The sequence below is a fragment of the Hemiscyllium ocellatum genome, chromosome 2, assembly GCF_020745735.1.
Source record: "Hemiscyllium ocellatum isolate sHemOce1 chromosome 2, sHemOce1.pat.X.cur, whole genome shotgun sequence".
Taxonomy (NCBI): domain Eukaryota; kingdom Metazoa; phylum Chordata; class Chondrichthyes; order Orectolobiformes; family Hemiscylliidae; genus Hemiscyllium; species Hemiscyllium ocellatum.
Genome location: NC_083402.1, coordinates 107,263,090 through 107,278,669, shown reverse-complemented (window position 1 = coordinate 107,278,669; position 15,580 = coordinate 107,263,090). Strand labels below are relative to the sequence as shown.

The 15,580-nt window shown below is 40.7% G+C and overlaps 1 protein-coding gene across 2 annotated transcripts in view; it reads left to right on the top strand.

The window, feature by feature from the left end:
* LOC132824474 (E3 ubiquitin-protein ligase UHRF1-like) overlaps positions 1–15,580 on the top strand; it is a 177,086-nt gene that overhangs the window by 128,426 nt on the left and 33,080 nt on the right. For both annotated transcript variants that reach the window (XM_060839043.1, XM_060839034.1), the window contains 4 exons: positions 1,327–1,436; positions 1,559–1,745; positions 5,004–5,127; positions 6,826–6,933. In XM_060839043.1, the coding sequence (XP_060695026.1) occupies positions 1,327–1,436; positions 1,559–1,745; positions 5,004–5,127; positions 6,826–6,933 (529 nt within the window). The remainder of the gene's footprint in view (positions 1–1,326; positions 1,437–1,558; positions 1,746–5,003; positions 5,128–6,825; positions 6,934–15,580) is intronic.

Sequence of the window (15,580 nt, the reverse complement as noted above, 5' to 3'; positions counted from 1 at the left end):
TCTATCCTTTTCCATCACTATTTAAAAGCTAATAACATTATAGTCACTTGATCCCCATACTGCTCCCCTCTCACCACATACCCTGCCTTATTTCCCAAGAGTAGTCAAGTTTAGCACCATCTTTAGTATGTACATCCACATACTGAATCAAAGTTTTCTTGGACACATTCAACAAATTCCTCTTCATCCAACCCCTAATGCTCAGGCTGTCCTAAGGCTTTGTGCATGGGTAAGTTAAACACCCCTGCCATTACCATCCTACTATTCTTAGAGATAATTGAGATCATCTTCGAAATTTGTTTCTGAATTTCTTGCTGACTATTGGGGGGGGGGTCTGCAGTACAATCATCCCTTTCTTATTTCCTAGTTCCACCCAAATAACTTCCCTGGATGTATTCCCAGGAATATCCTCTCCAAGTGCAGTCGTAATGTTATCCCTAATCAGAAACATTACTCCGTCTCCTCGCTTGCCCCCTTTCTACCCTTCCTATAACACTTATACCCTGGAACATTATGCTACCAGTCCTGTCCATCCCTGAGTCACATCTCTGTAATTGCTATCATGTTCCATACACACTGTTGAAGATTTACAAAAAAAAATGAGCCACTTAGCTACTCCCCAGTTGTCAGCTCTTCCCAAAGGTTTCTCCAAGGTCTACAGTTGGCCTATTTTTGCTCCTGATTATTATGTTTGTACGATCCACTCATTATCGTTGAAGGTGACAGCATTTGTAGTCTTTTTACCTAGCTAAATGATATACAGTGATTTTAAAATAAATAAATAAATCTAAGAGTTAACCAGTTTCTGGCATTTTTGAATTAATGGTTTGAGAGATTTATTAAGTTGTGACAGAATAGCGCACTTGTGTACAGCAATGTATCATTCAGGATTTCATTCTGTAAATTCAGAATTTTCATCTGGCCTCTGCATTGGAAGCTTTGATCAGGACTACCTCATTTGGCATAATGTGGTCATTTGGAGTAGACACTGTAATAGGGGATATTGTGAATAGCAATGTCAGACAGGTAACCTTTTTGAAATTTTTAAATTTTGCGAGGGAAGAATTACTTTGAGAGGCAATACCTTTAAGTGCATTTGCATAAATGGGAATTTTTTATTGTTAGCTTTGAAGAGGAATACTTTTTAACTTTTAACGTTTATCTTCAGACTGTGATGGAATTGGTACAGATGAGAAAACTGCAATGATGATTAATTGCGTGCATGGATGAAATGTGTTCGTTTTTACATGTCTGAGGGCTTTTCTAGAAGTCCTGAGTGAATTTTGAATGTCTCAGCCAACTTATGGCTTTATTTCTGTTTTACAGTGGCCCATTAGATATGATAGGTGACTGCAAGATACCATTTTTGGATGAAATATACAAGATTGAGGGACCTGGAGCCGATCCAATAACACTAGCTGATGGACAATTTAAGAGTATGTGGCTATTCCTGCACGGGGAGAATTAAACAAAGCATTCAGTCACCCCTGTGGATGGTGTTTGATTCGAGAAATTGTTTTTGTTCCCATATCCTTTTTCTCCCCCTCCCCCTCTCCAGGGAAGAGTGGCCCTGAATGTAAATACTGCAAGGCGGATCCAGAGAAAGAATGCAGATTTTGCGCCTGTCGATTATGTGGTGGAAAGCAGGATCCGGATATGCAGCTGCTGTGTGATGAGTGTAATATGGCGTATCACATATACTGCTTGAACCCACCCCTCAGCAAGATACCAGATGATGAGGACTGGTAATTTTTTTATTTATTTATTGAGGGATGATGGAAGGGAAGAACAGGAGACTCTTTAGGACTCATTCGTCATCACCAGTGACGATTTAGGTCTGACTCTGATTTTAACTAAAACCACAATTTCTGAGTGTGTTTCGACCAGTTGTATTGTGCAGATTTCTCTCGAGCAGATTTTTCTGTACTAATAAGATCTGCAAGTAAATTGTAGTTACAGCTATAATGACAGCACTTATACCATTAGTGTCTCTGAATTTTACTTGTATATGACTAAAGAGGAAATTCACCATGACTCATGGTCAGAGTGACAAGAAGATAAAGATGCACCAGAATTAAGAGCCAAAGTAAGCTATGGTAATAGAAGATGAAAATTTTATAAATGAAAGAGAGATTCCTGAATGCAGAGGCACACAGACTGAAGGCTGAACAAACTGGTAGGACAGAGAAAGGGAGGTACGTTATCGACTAGTGTCGGAAGAGGGTAGTGCACAAAGTGCCATGGGCAATGTAGAGGATTTACGAATCTAGAGGGTAACATAATGTTATGGACAAAATGGTGACAAAGGATTTTAAAATTCTCACACTTGAGGAGGTGGACAACCAGTGGATATTGACTATTACTTATCTCACCTCCTGTGTGCTTGTTTCTGTCTGTAATTCTTATAATGTCTTCTACTATCAGACAATTTGAAATTGTTGTTTTTCAACCATCTGTCTCCCTTTCACAGTTCCCTTGCCAGTGTGATTTCTGGCCCCCCAACCTTCTACTCCTGGCTGAACTTATTCTTGCCTATGTATTTGCAATAACTTCCTGTTTTTCATCTCTAACATTCTACAGTTGTGGGATTTTCTAATTCTCCAAATCTCCATTTTCTTTCCTTTGCCTTTGTGTGTATCTATTGCTTGACTTCTTTTTTATTTTCCTAAGTATTTCTGCATACTTTAGTTTTATCATGTTACCTCTGCTAATGTTCCTCTACTAACATATTGTTTCCAATCTGTTTACTCCTATATCTACTACAGTATTTGTTTGTCTTTCAGTTTCTAGCCTAGCAAACCATTATAGCTGAAATATAGCTCTCATTGCTCTGACTTGAATTAATCTGTATTTCTAGAATCTTCTGTTAATCATTTCTCAATTTGAATATGTGCAGCATCCATTACCAACACATTTTGTTCTAAAAAGGGAATTTACTGTTGCTTCTTCTAGCATAGCCTCCTCTTGTGAATTTATAAATGGAAACAATTATTCTTGGAGTATTTAGACCACTTTCCCACATAGTCTTAGAGAGACTGACTGTTTTCAACACTGCTCCATCCCAATTCCAGACTCCTATCACAAAACATTGACCAGGGTCTCTGTGTCCATCACCAACTCAGGCAGCAAATTCCAGGCAGGCCCCCACCTTCTGTGTAAAAACGCTTTTCCTCATGCCCCCTCTCATTCTTTTGCCACTAGGCTTGAATTGATGACCCCTGGTTTTTAAACCGTCTGCTAAGGGAAACCAGCTCTTCCTGTCTACTTTACCTCAACCCCTCACAATTCTGTACATCTCAAGTATGTCACCTCACAGATTTCTCTGTTCCAAGGAAAACAACCCCAATATCTTCAAACTCTCCTCCATAGCTACAGTTCTCCAGCCATGGCAATATTCCAATAAATCTTCTCTTGCATTGTTTCCAAACCAATTCACCCTTCCTTTAATGTGGTGATCAGAACTACACACAATTCTACAAATGTGGCCCCACCAGTGTCTTGTACAGTTTCATCATTATATCCTTACTCATGTGTTCTATACTTCTGCCAATGAAGGAAAGCATTCCACATGCCGCCTTTACAACCTAATCTACCTGTACAGTTAGCACGCACATCAAGATCTCTCACTTCATCTGTATTCCCTTCTACTGTTTGAGCTCCCTTGATGGACTCCAAGATGGCAGAGCAGTGTAGCACAACAATGTGTGGGCTTTTACCCAGAGCTCATCTGCTGCATCTGTTTTTACTTTTTTTATTCTTAATTTAATCTACTTTCCTTCTGTGGAGAGTGGGTTTGCGCGGTATGGAGGAGATCAGCAATGAGATGAGTGAGATACCCCAGCATCTGTGGTGGTGAGAACAGGCAGCCCGAGGCAGCAGCAAGAATAAGGTGCATTCAGCATGACTGGAGGCGAGGACTGGGGTTGTCTGCTCACGAACTGCAATGCTGAACTTTTTATTTCTTTATTTTTCTAATTTATTCCTACGATCCTGTACCTAAGATGGCGCCGAAAGTGGCGACTTTGTAAACTTTTCACTGCACTTGTAAGTACATGACAATTAACCTAATCCTAATTCTGTTCCAAATATAATACCTTACAATTATCAGAGTTGAATTTCATTTAACACTTTCCTGCTTGCTCCACCAGCCCATCTATATCATTTTGAAGTCTACAGTTATCCTCTATTGTGCCTACACGTGCCAGTTTCCTAGTTGTGCCTCCCCCCATGTTCAACTCCATGACAAATCAGTTAGTTTTGACGTTGGTTTTAACTTCAGCCTGTCTGTATAAAGAGAAGTCACACTTATACCTATTCTCCTTATGAAAAGATGACAGGTAACCTTCAGTTGATTCCTAATAGGCTTTTTAGATGGAAGGTCATTTGGACTGCTTACAAATGACAATCGTGAGTTGGCTCAAGTCTGAGCTTTCACAAAATACAGTAGAGTTGACTGCAGTGCAATCTTAGTAAATCAGTGCTGTTATCTGTTGAGCGGTGGAGTAGCCTAATGTGCCAAGTGGCCTATTCCTGATCCCTAATTCATGGAAATGTCTACAATGTTATTTGCATTGAAGTCCCAATCTGAACTAGCCTACCCAGAGAACTGGTTGGAAAAAGTCAGTCTTTTCTTAAACATAACTGCTCAAACAAATTCCAAGAGCGGGCCAAACACAAGTTGCTTATCTCTCCCCTATTTTTGATCAAGGCTTTAAGAAAATTAAACCATTGGGAAAATGGAATGAAGTTTATGATTGAACTTGAAAGCACAATGTCTCATAAGTTATTTATGAAGATTTTATGCATCTTCAATGTCATTGTTTTTGATGTTAAATATTGATCAGGCTTACTGTACCATGAGTTAATTTAAGAGAATTAACGCTGTCCGGTATTTAGTTGCGCTGTTGTGTTGTATTTCATTGTTTAGGATCAATCGTTGGTTTTAAAAGTGATTTGTGAACTTGGATTATTTCAATAAAGCCTGGAAAATTGTGTACTTGTAGGTATTGCCCCTCCTGTAAGAATGATACAAGTGAAGTTGTGCGAGCAGGGGAAAAACTGAAACAAAGTAAGAAGAAGGCCAAGATGCCATCTGCCAGCACTGCAAGTCAGAGAGACTGGGGCAAGGTATGGAACATTTGTCCATTTCAGTTGAGTGCATGCACATTCAGTTGTGCTGCTGTTTGTAAGTCAAAGAGTGTGGTGCTGGAAAAGCACAACTGGTGAGGCAGCATCTGAGGAGCAAGAGAATCGACGTTTTGGGCATAATCCCTCAATCAGGAATGAGGCTTGTGGGCCAAGGGGGCTCGGAGATAAATGGGAGGAGATGGAGCTTGAGGGAAATAGCTGGGGACGTGATAGGTAGACGAAGGTGGAGTGAAATTGATAGGTTGGAGAGGAAGGTGGAGCAGATAGGTGGGAAAGAAGCTGGACAGGTAGGACTGTTCAAGAGGGCAGTGCCAACTTGGGTGGTTGGGACTGGGATAAGGTGGGGAGCGGGGATATGAGGAAACTGATGAAATCCACATTGATCCCATGTGATTGGAGGGCCCCAAGGTAGATGATGAGGTGTTCTTCCTCCAGGCATCAGTTGTTAGGGTTTGGTAATGGAGGAGGCCCAGGACCTACATGTCATTGGCAGAGTGGGAATGGGAGTTAAAGTGTTCAGCCACAGGGCGGTGGGGTTGGTTAGTGCAGGTGTGTCAGAGATGTTCTCTGAAATGATCCATAAGTTGTATCCTGTCTCCCAATGTAGAGGGCACTATATCAGGTGCAGTGGATACAGTAGATGATGTATGTGGAAGTACAGGCAAATTTCTGTCGGATGTGGAAGGATCCTGTGGGGCCTTGGACGGAGTTGAGGGCACAGCAAAGGAAGGTGCGGGGAGGGGAAGGTGGGTTGGTGGGGGCGTGGACCTGACAAGTGAGTCACGGAGGGAATGGTCTCTCCAAAGCGCAGATAGAGGTGGGGAGCAAAATATGTCTCTAGTGATGGAGTCGGCTTATAGGTGGCAGAAATGGCAGAGGTGCATTGCATCATCCTCCGCCATTTCTGTCCTCCCCCTGACCTCCATCCAAGGTCCCAAATGATCCTTCCACATCTGACAGAAATTTGCCTGTACTTCCATACTGTATCCGTTGCACCCGATGTGGTCTCTACTTTGGGGAAACAGTTCGGCAATTTGCGGATCGTTTCAGAGAACATCTCTGGGACACTCACACCAACCAACCCCACTTCCCTGTGCCTGAACATTTTAACTCACCCTTCCATTCCGCCAAGGGCATGCAGGTGCTCGGCCACCTCTATCGCCAAACCCTAACCACCCAATGCCTGAAGGAAGAGAGCCTCATCTTCTGCCTTAGGATCCTCCAACCTCACGAGAGCAATGTGGATTTCACCAGTTTCCCCATTTCCCCTGCCCCCACTTCATCCCAGTTCCAACCTTCCAACTTGGCACCAGCCTCTTGAATGGTCCTACTTGTCCATCTTCCTTCCCACCTATCTGCTCCATCCTCCTCTCCGACCTATCACTTTCACCCACACCTTCATCTACCTATCGAATTCTCAGCCACCTCCCCCCAAGCCCACACCCTCCCATTTGCCTCTCAGTCTCCTTGGCCCACAATCCTCATTCCTGATGAAGGGCTTATGCCCGAAAAGTCGATTGTCCTGCTCCTCAGATGCTGCCCAACCGGCCATGCTTCTCCAGCACCACACTCTTCGACTCTGATCTCTAGCATCTGCAGTCCTCACTTTCTCCCTGCTTTTTGTAAGTGTCACTTGGGCTACTAATATACCTTTCATCGATCTATGTTGTCATTCAGGGTATGGCCTGTGTTGGTCGCACAAAGGAATGCACAATAGTTCCTTCCAACCATTATGGTCCCATACCTGGCACTCCTGTTGGCACAATGTGGAAGTTCAGAGTTCAGGTATGCAGTAGCATTCATTTGTTTATTTTTCACTTCTCAGCATAATATTCATTGTTAATTTTAATTTAGCCATAAGATTCAGAAATTTTAAATTCATGAGAAGTAGAACCTGTAAGTACAAATTCAGTCATAGAATCATAGAAACCCTGCAGTGTGGAAGTGGGTCATTTGGCCCAATAAGTCCACAGCAACCCTCCAAAGAGCACTCCTCCAGACCTTCCCCTACTCTCTATCCCTGTAACCCTAAGGCCATGGTCAGTCCACCTAACCTGCACATCTTTGCCCTGTGGGAGAAAACTGGACCATTTGGCAGAAATCCATGCAGGTATAGAGAAAATATGCAAACACCACATAGACAGTTACCAGAAAGTGGAATCGAACCTGGATCACTGGTGCTGTGAGGCAGCAGTGCTAACCTCTGGGCCACCATGTCACTCCAATGATTCTATTCTATGTTCAGTTTGTAGGAAGAACACAACCATCTATTACACCATGACATTTTACTAATTCAGTCTTGTTTTTAAAGAAGAAAATAAACGTTTAATGCTTGTGAAGTCTTCCAGATATTTCACATTTGACAACTTTACGCACAGAAGCACAAGACAGAATTACTATTCTTCAGTACAATTCTGCCCCCACCATTATTAGCAAATCGCGATCTTTCTGGTTTAAGATTGAATTTTATAAAAGGATCAAGAACTTTGTCATTTTAACAATCATAGGCCAGGAAAAGTTGCTTAAATATATTGGCACACCTGAGGAGGGAGCTTCCACAAAGATGAGCTTTCTGGGAGGAAATGAGAACATTACTTCCTAAAAATGACAATTTCTAGGGGTTCCTGTTAAACAAATGTTCCATATTAATGTTACCTAATAAAAGCAGTACAATGCAACAATTGTGTCAAAGATCACTCTTCAGTTGCAGCTTCCTTGATGATCAATACAGTCCAAAGATGCATATGTTAGGTGGATTGGCTATGCTGAATTGTCTGACATGTCCAGGGATATGTAAGCTAAGTGGGTTAGCCATGATAAATGCAGGGTTACGGAGATAGAAGAGGGGACCGGGTCTGAGTGGGATGCTGTTCAGAGGTCAGTGCAGACTCAGTGGGTCAAATAGCTTATTTCTGCACTGCAGGGATTTGATGATTCTATGAATGCCTGGAAACATTCACCAATTTTGTCATTGTGAGGCAGTAATGGAGATCTGAGATCTGATGCTGCTACAATAATCGTTGTGTTTAACATCTTGTCACTGAAACATTGCCTATGGTACATGCATTAAATCTTTTGAGATGATGGATATTTTCACATCTCAGTAAAATTTCGTAGGTTGCTCTGTTCCTTGTCCTGGATGCAATGCTGTTTAGGATAAGGGGAAATCTGTGTACACTGTATCTGTTTATAGTGGATTCCACTTGTGAGGAAAAGTTCAAAATATCTTAATTTAAATTTTGTATGATTCTGCTACTTGTGGCTCAGAACAAATGGGTTGCATTGTTATCAGCTGATTTGGAGTACTGACCGTTAAGCTGCCTTACCCAGAGTCTGGTTTATTGCAGTTCTTTGCAAAACCTTGATCTCAAAGTTGCCTTTTAAGATCAGGTTAATGACTGATTTCAACCAAGCTTCCTGCATCCTATTGCTCTCATTCTGGGCACATCTCATACATTGGTCACCTGGAATTGGATAAGAGCTAAATTCTAATGAAGCCACTCTACTGAAAAAAACTGTCTTTCTACACCGGATAGAATGCAAGCTGTCCTAGTTGAAGACTGAACTGTACTAACTGGAGAGCTAAAAGAAGCTGGTGCATTATTAAATCCAATGTTTATAACACCGAAGCCAGGGAGATTTTCACCATGCAGCAATCTTAAATAGCTGTAAGACCTAGTTTGTTGTGACTGATACAATGAAAAGGGAAATTAGGCAGGAGCTTTAATTGCTGACTGATCCAATTCTGTTTCACACCATCAACATCTTTTTAAATAATCTCACTATTTTAGCCAGTGCTTTTTATGGGATTTCACCAGCGATCATGGTCCTAGGCTTTATGAGTGAACTTTACTCAGTTCACATGGTACCCTTAAGGATTCCATAAGGAATCAGACTGACGCAGCTGTGCCACTCTGTCATTACAGAAGTGTTGTTCGGAAGCAGTGTCTCTAATTTGGAATGAGTGCAGTTTTATCTCTGCTCTTTTGGATTCAGCAGCAGTCACCAGTATTCTGTACTGCAGTTGACTGAATTCCAAGGTGGAATTTGTCATTTCTCACAAATTCTAAAAGCACTTCTTCACTTATCGCAACACTGACTCCACATTAATCAAAGCGTGATAGACATATAGTGTCAGCTAGAGTACAGTAGGCGTTTGTCCTTAGCCCCCTTTTCTCTGTTATTCCATGCGGTTCTCTCCCCTCCCCCCGCCTCCACACACACGCACCACACGCACCACCCACACACACACACACACACACACACATACACACACACATATATACACACACACACACACACACACACACACACACACACACTTAGCAGGTAGTTTTAGATATTGAGGTATTGGGGAATACTAGTTTAAACTTATTACCTCTTCTATCTACACAACAATATTTAGAGTCATAGAGCTTTTACAGTGTGGAAGGAGGCCCTTCAGCCATCATGTCAATGCCGGTCATCAAACATCCATTTTTATTTACCATTATTATAGTAGAGCATACTAAGCCTTTATAAAGGAGTATTATTGAACTAGATTTAATACTGGCTCAGCTGGAAAATATTAGAGCTTAATGTCATGGATCTTGGGCAGTGTCTTCAAGGTAGAATGAGATATAAAGAGGCAGAGAGATTTATGGACGTAATTCTAGAATTTAAGACCATAAGATACAGGAGCAGAATTAGGCCATTCAGTGCATTGGGTCTTTTGTGCCATTCAGTCATAGCCAATATGTTCCTCAACTCCATTCTCCTGGCTTCTCCCTGTAACCCTTGATCTCCTTACAAAACACAAATCTATATACAGGGAACCTCAATTATCTGAATGAGATGGGCAGACACTATTTTGTTCAGATAATCGATTATTTACTTAATCAATTAAATGCCTTTCCTCTGGGGTCTGGACTTTTAAAAGTCTGCTCCCTGTTCAGGAGGCTAACAGCAGCACATAGCATGCAAGACTCCATTCCCAACACCACCCCCGCCCCCCACATGCAACCCCCCCCCCCCACAGCCCAACACCGCTCCCAACCCCATCCAACATCGCCCCCCTGTCCCACCCCGCGCCCTTTCTGGGGCAGCCAGACTGTACACTAACAACAAGACTGCTGCAGGTGCCTTTGTGTGGTAAGTCTCCAAATAGATCGCGTGCATACGCGCACACACACAACATTTTTCTGCAACCTTTTGACAGGTTCCACGTTTTCCCTGTACAGGACAATATTGGAGAGATTATCTGGGGATGGTGGTTTAGGGTACACCTCTCTGTAGAACTCCAGGGAAAGTGTTGGGGGAGAGAGAGAGAGAGAGCAGGAGGTCAGTCATTTGGAGATACTGCCTGTTTAATAACAGTAAACAAAAGGTGCGTGCACTGTTGGAAACATGTTTTCTGTTGGCACCTCGAGACCTCCTTCGGATAATTGGTATTCAGATAATCGAGGTTCCTCTGTATATCTGTTTTAAATATACACAATGACTTGGCCTTCATAGCCCTCTGCAGCAATGATTCCACAGATTAACCATCCACTGAATGAAGAAATTCCTTCTCCTTTCGGTTCTAAACGGTCATCCCGTCATTCTGAGGCTGTGCCCTAAGGGTCCGAGTCTCGTATTAGTGGAAACATCATCTCCGCATCCACTCTATCTGGACTTCTCAGCATTCTGTAAGTTTCATTGAATCCCTCTAATTCTTCTAAACTCCAATCAAGTGCAGACCCAGACACTTCAATCTTCTCATATGTCAAGCCTTTCATCCCAGAATCATTCTTGTAAACCTCCTCTTCAATGCCAACACATCCATGTTGGATGAGATTGTGGAGTACTTGGGGATCAGAACTGCTCATGATATTTGAAATGCGGACTAACCAGTGCCATGTATAGCATCTGCAGTACAGTTCTGCTCTTGCATCTAGCCCTCTGAGATGAATGCAAACATTGCATTTGCAATCCTAATTGCTAGCTGAATCTGCATGTTAACTTTAAGAGCATCCGAAATTAGAACTCCCAAGTCTTTTTGTGCTTCAGATTTCTGAAGCCTTTCCCCATTTAGAAAATAGTCTACTTCTCTGTTCTTCCTACCAAAGTGCATAATCTAACACTTTCCCACGTAGTATTCAATCTGCCACTTCTTCATCTACTCTCTTCACCTGTGCAAATCCTTTCACCTATCTTTGTGTCAGTTGCAAACTTAGCAACAACACTCAGTTCCTTCATCCAGATCATCAGTGTATAACATGAATAGCAGTGGTCCCAGTGCGGACCCCTGAAGAACTTCACTAGTAACTATCTGTCATACTGAAAAAGACCTCTTCATTCCTATTCTCTGCCTTTTGCCAGTCAGCCCATCTTCTATTCAGTCAATACAGTATGATGCTAGAAAAAGCACCATGTCAGTACCTTGCTCCCCCAAGTACACCTTGGCAGAGGCCTTCTGGAAATCCAAATAGATCATGTCCACTGCCTGTCCTTTGTCTAACTTGCTCATTACTTCATCGAAGAATTCCAATAGATTTGTCAGACGTGACTCCCTCTTGACCAAGCCGTATTGACTCAACTCTATTTTACCATGTACTTCAAAGTACACCGCAATCTTATCTTGGAACCCAGGCTGGTGAAGCCACAGGCACCAATAGCAGAACAGTTATGTAAAGAAGCTGGAGTTTGAAGAATGTAGATATTTGGTAGGGTTGCAGGGCCATAACCAATTAGAAACGTGAGGAAGTTTCCTCAATCAAAAGCAATCAATTCAGTGAAAAGTAGTGGTAAGACAGAAGATTGGGCAGAATATAAAAAAAAACAAAGAATGACTCTGAGAATAATAAGGAACAAGAAGTGAGAGAATAAGAAGAAACTATTTAGAAGTGCAAAGGCAAAATGTAAAAATTTCTACAAGTACTTAAGAGAAAAGTATCAATGATCCTTTAGATAACAAGTTTGAAGAATTAACGATTAATAAAGAAATGGCGAATGAAGTTAACAATAGATATTTAAATCTCTCCAATATAGGGGATACAATGCTATCTGAGAAACAGTTATGAATTATGAAGTGAAAGGGAGGAACTTAAAGCTATTTCAATCGCCAGAGAAGGGACCCTGAGAAACTAATACAATTAAAAACTGATACATCTTCAAGTTCTGATGAATTTAATGTTAGTGAGTTTAAAAAATAAAGTGGCCCTTAAAATAGTAAGATGCATTAGTTTTAATTTTCCAATATTTATTAGATCCTGGAAAGTACTTTTGAGATTGTAAAATAGCAATTACAACTCCTCTATTCAAGTAAAAAAAGGAGACATTAAGAAGGACACTACAAGCGAATCAGCTGAACATCTGTCAAAGGCAAAATGCTCGGATTTTTAATTAAGGAGGCTAGAGTGAGGCTTTTAGAAAATCTGAGTGTAATCAGAGTTAACATTATTTTGTGAAAGGGAAATCATATTTAACTGATCTACTCGAGTCCTTTGAGGAAGTAACAAGCAACATGGATGAAGGGAAACCTGTGGGAATGTTGTAGTTGGATATCTGGAAGGTATATGGCAAGGCGCCACATTAAAGATTACTTTGCTAAATAGGAAATAATGGTGTAGTTGATAAGATATTAACTTGGAAAGAGGATTAATGAACTGACAGAAAACAGGCAGAAATGTACATAAATTGCCAAAGGTGGTCAGATGAAAGGGTAGCATGGTGGCTCAGTGGTTAGCACTGCTGCCTCTCAGCAACAGGAATCCGGGTTCAGTTCCATCCTTGGGCTGTGTGAGTTTGCATGTTCTCCCAATGTCTGTGTGGGTTCCTGCCAGGTGCTCTGGTTTCCCCCCACAGTCCAAAGATGTGCAGGTTAGGTGAATTGGCCACACTAAATTGCCCATAGTGTTCAGGGATGTGTAGGTTAGGTGTGTTAGCCATGGGAAATGTAAAATTATTGGGGAAAGGATAGGAGGATGGGACTAGGTAGGATGATCTTCAGAGGATTGCTGTGGACGTGTTAGGCCAAATGGCCTGTTTCCACACTCTATGGATTCTATGGAAAAAAAGCAGTGCTGGGGCCTCAACTGTTCACAATCAGACTTTGTGAAGGGACTAAATGTATTATTGCTAAATTTGCTGATAATGCAAAGTTGGTTATGAAGCTAAGTCATGAAAAACACATCGAGATTGCAAAGGGATATAGTTAAGTTATTTTACACCTCTGGAGCAGGCGGGACTTGAATCCCTGCCTCCACACTTAGGGTTAGGGATGCTTCAATGATTTACATCATTGGCTTTTAGGAGTATGAGAGTGTGATTTTTTGAATCGAAAAGTCCCCTCAGGATCTTATATAAGGTGCATGTTGAAAGGATATTTCTCATTGTGGGAGAGTCTGGAGGACCCAGGTTAAAAATAGGGGATCTTCCATCTAAGACAAACATAGAGCCTCAAAGAAAAGATTCCAATCATCAAGGAAACTATTTAAGATTGATAGAGACTGATTTATTGAGTATTTTAAGGTAGAAATAGATAAATTATGGACTAACAAAAAAAACCAAAGGTTATCAAAGTAGATGGGAATGTAAACTTAAGTCCATATTCACAGGGGTCATCAGGGTTTTATTGAATGATGAAGCAGACTGGAGGGTATAGCCTACCTATGCCCCTAATTTGTAAGTAACTGCTCATTCTTGTTAAGACGCTTCAAACCTTACATCAGATTGTTATAATATCTCCTTACATGGCTTGGTGTCATACCTTGTTTTATAATGTTCCTGTTGAGTGTCTTGGTTTGCTTCACTTCATTAAAGGTGATATATAAATTTAGGTTATTGTTATGAAACAACTTTTCAAGATAACCACATTTTGCTATAGCATTGAAAGGATTCCATATGTCTGTACTCAGACATTAAATCTTCAGTTTAATTTCACAGAGAACAATTATGCACGATGTTCAATCTAAGCTCTTCCTCATTGCCAGTTTGTATCCTAAAATATGGGTTATAAGATTCCACTCAGTATTTAACCAGGGATGTACAGCACAGCAATGTGTTTAGGGATTGGCTATGTTTGGATTCCTGGAAAACATCAGCTTCAGGATTTCTGCTATTGTATGTATTTCGTTAACGTGAATTGGCTGTAATGTGATTGACAAATTGGGTCACTGTTTCTAAAGTGCAAACTTCTAAAATATATCGCCAACGCTTTAAGAACTGTTTCTAAAGAGTGATTTATCTATAATGAGGGGGTTGCATAAGGACGCAACCATCACGTTATAGAAAAACTACCTATAGATAGCTGCAGTGAGACAGCATAAATAACAACAAATTCTGGTCACATTTCTTGCATATCTATGATAGTGATTTGTGTTTTTTTGCCCTGTGTTACATAAAAAGTTTCAGTTGTAGGAAAGAAACAAACCAAATTGCAAAATGTAATTTCAAATAGTAACAAAGTTTTAAAATTCAAACTAATTTGGAGATTTTGATCATTTTATTGCTTTGAAGAGGTCTCTGGGACCACTTATTTATTTGGATGTTAGAGTTTTCCGTTTTCATAAAGTTTTGTAGTTCGGCTCTACTTAAATTTTAGGAAGTTGTGTATATTTTCCTGGAATTACATCTCCCTCACTAAATTTTCTTTGAGAAATGCATAAAGCAAATGAAGCATATCTGTTTCTGTAGGTGTTTTTTGTAGCAAGTCAATACAGTAGTAATTCCATGGAATTCTTTAGTATGGAGAGCTTTTGAGGCTGGATTGTTAAGTATATTCAAGATTGAGATCAACAGATCTTTGCTCAATTAAGAAATCAACAGTTAACAAGAAAAGGCAGGAAAATTGTGTTGAGGATTATCATATCAACTGTGATCTTATTAAATGGCATAGCAGACTCAATGGGCTGAATGACCTACTTCTGGCCCTCTAGCCTATGGTCTTATAATTGTACATCTTCTAAATTTAAATTTGTGAAACATTCTGTCAAAGGGCTTACTTGGGCACACTTAGCATTTTAAATCTGAGATCATTTCTTGGTTTCAGTTGGGTCTTATTGTTTTTTGTATGGTCACAAAATAAGAACAGTGGAAATGACATTCCAATTTATATTTTTAGTACAACCTCAAGTTGATTTTTTTTTCCCCAGAACAGCACAGGCATTTTCAATTGTGATTTTTTTTTGCAATGGCCCAAGGCAAAGTAATGACTAATTCATTGGTGAATATCCAATGACTGATTAAATGGTTTCCACACTGCTAAGGCCTTTGAAAAAAAGGAACAGGTTAAGTCTTGTTCAACCTGGTATGTAATCAGATTCCACTTATAGTATATTCAAGGGTACCGCATTTGAGATAAACCACATACAGTCACTAAGTGTTACTATTTAGTTACAGCTGCAACATAGGGCACTACCATTTACAGCTCATCCCTAACAACTGTTAAAATATCTCTGGGTTTTTCTCTATC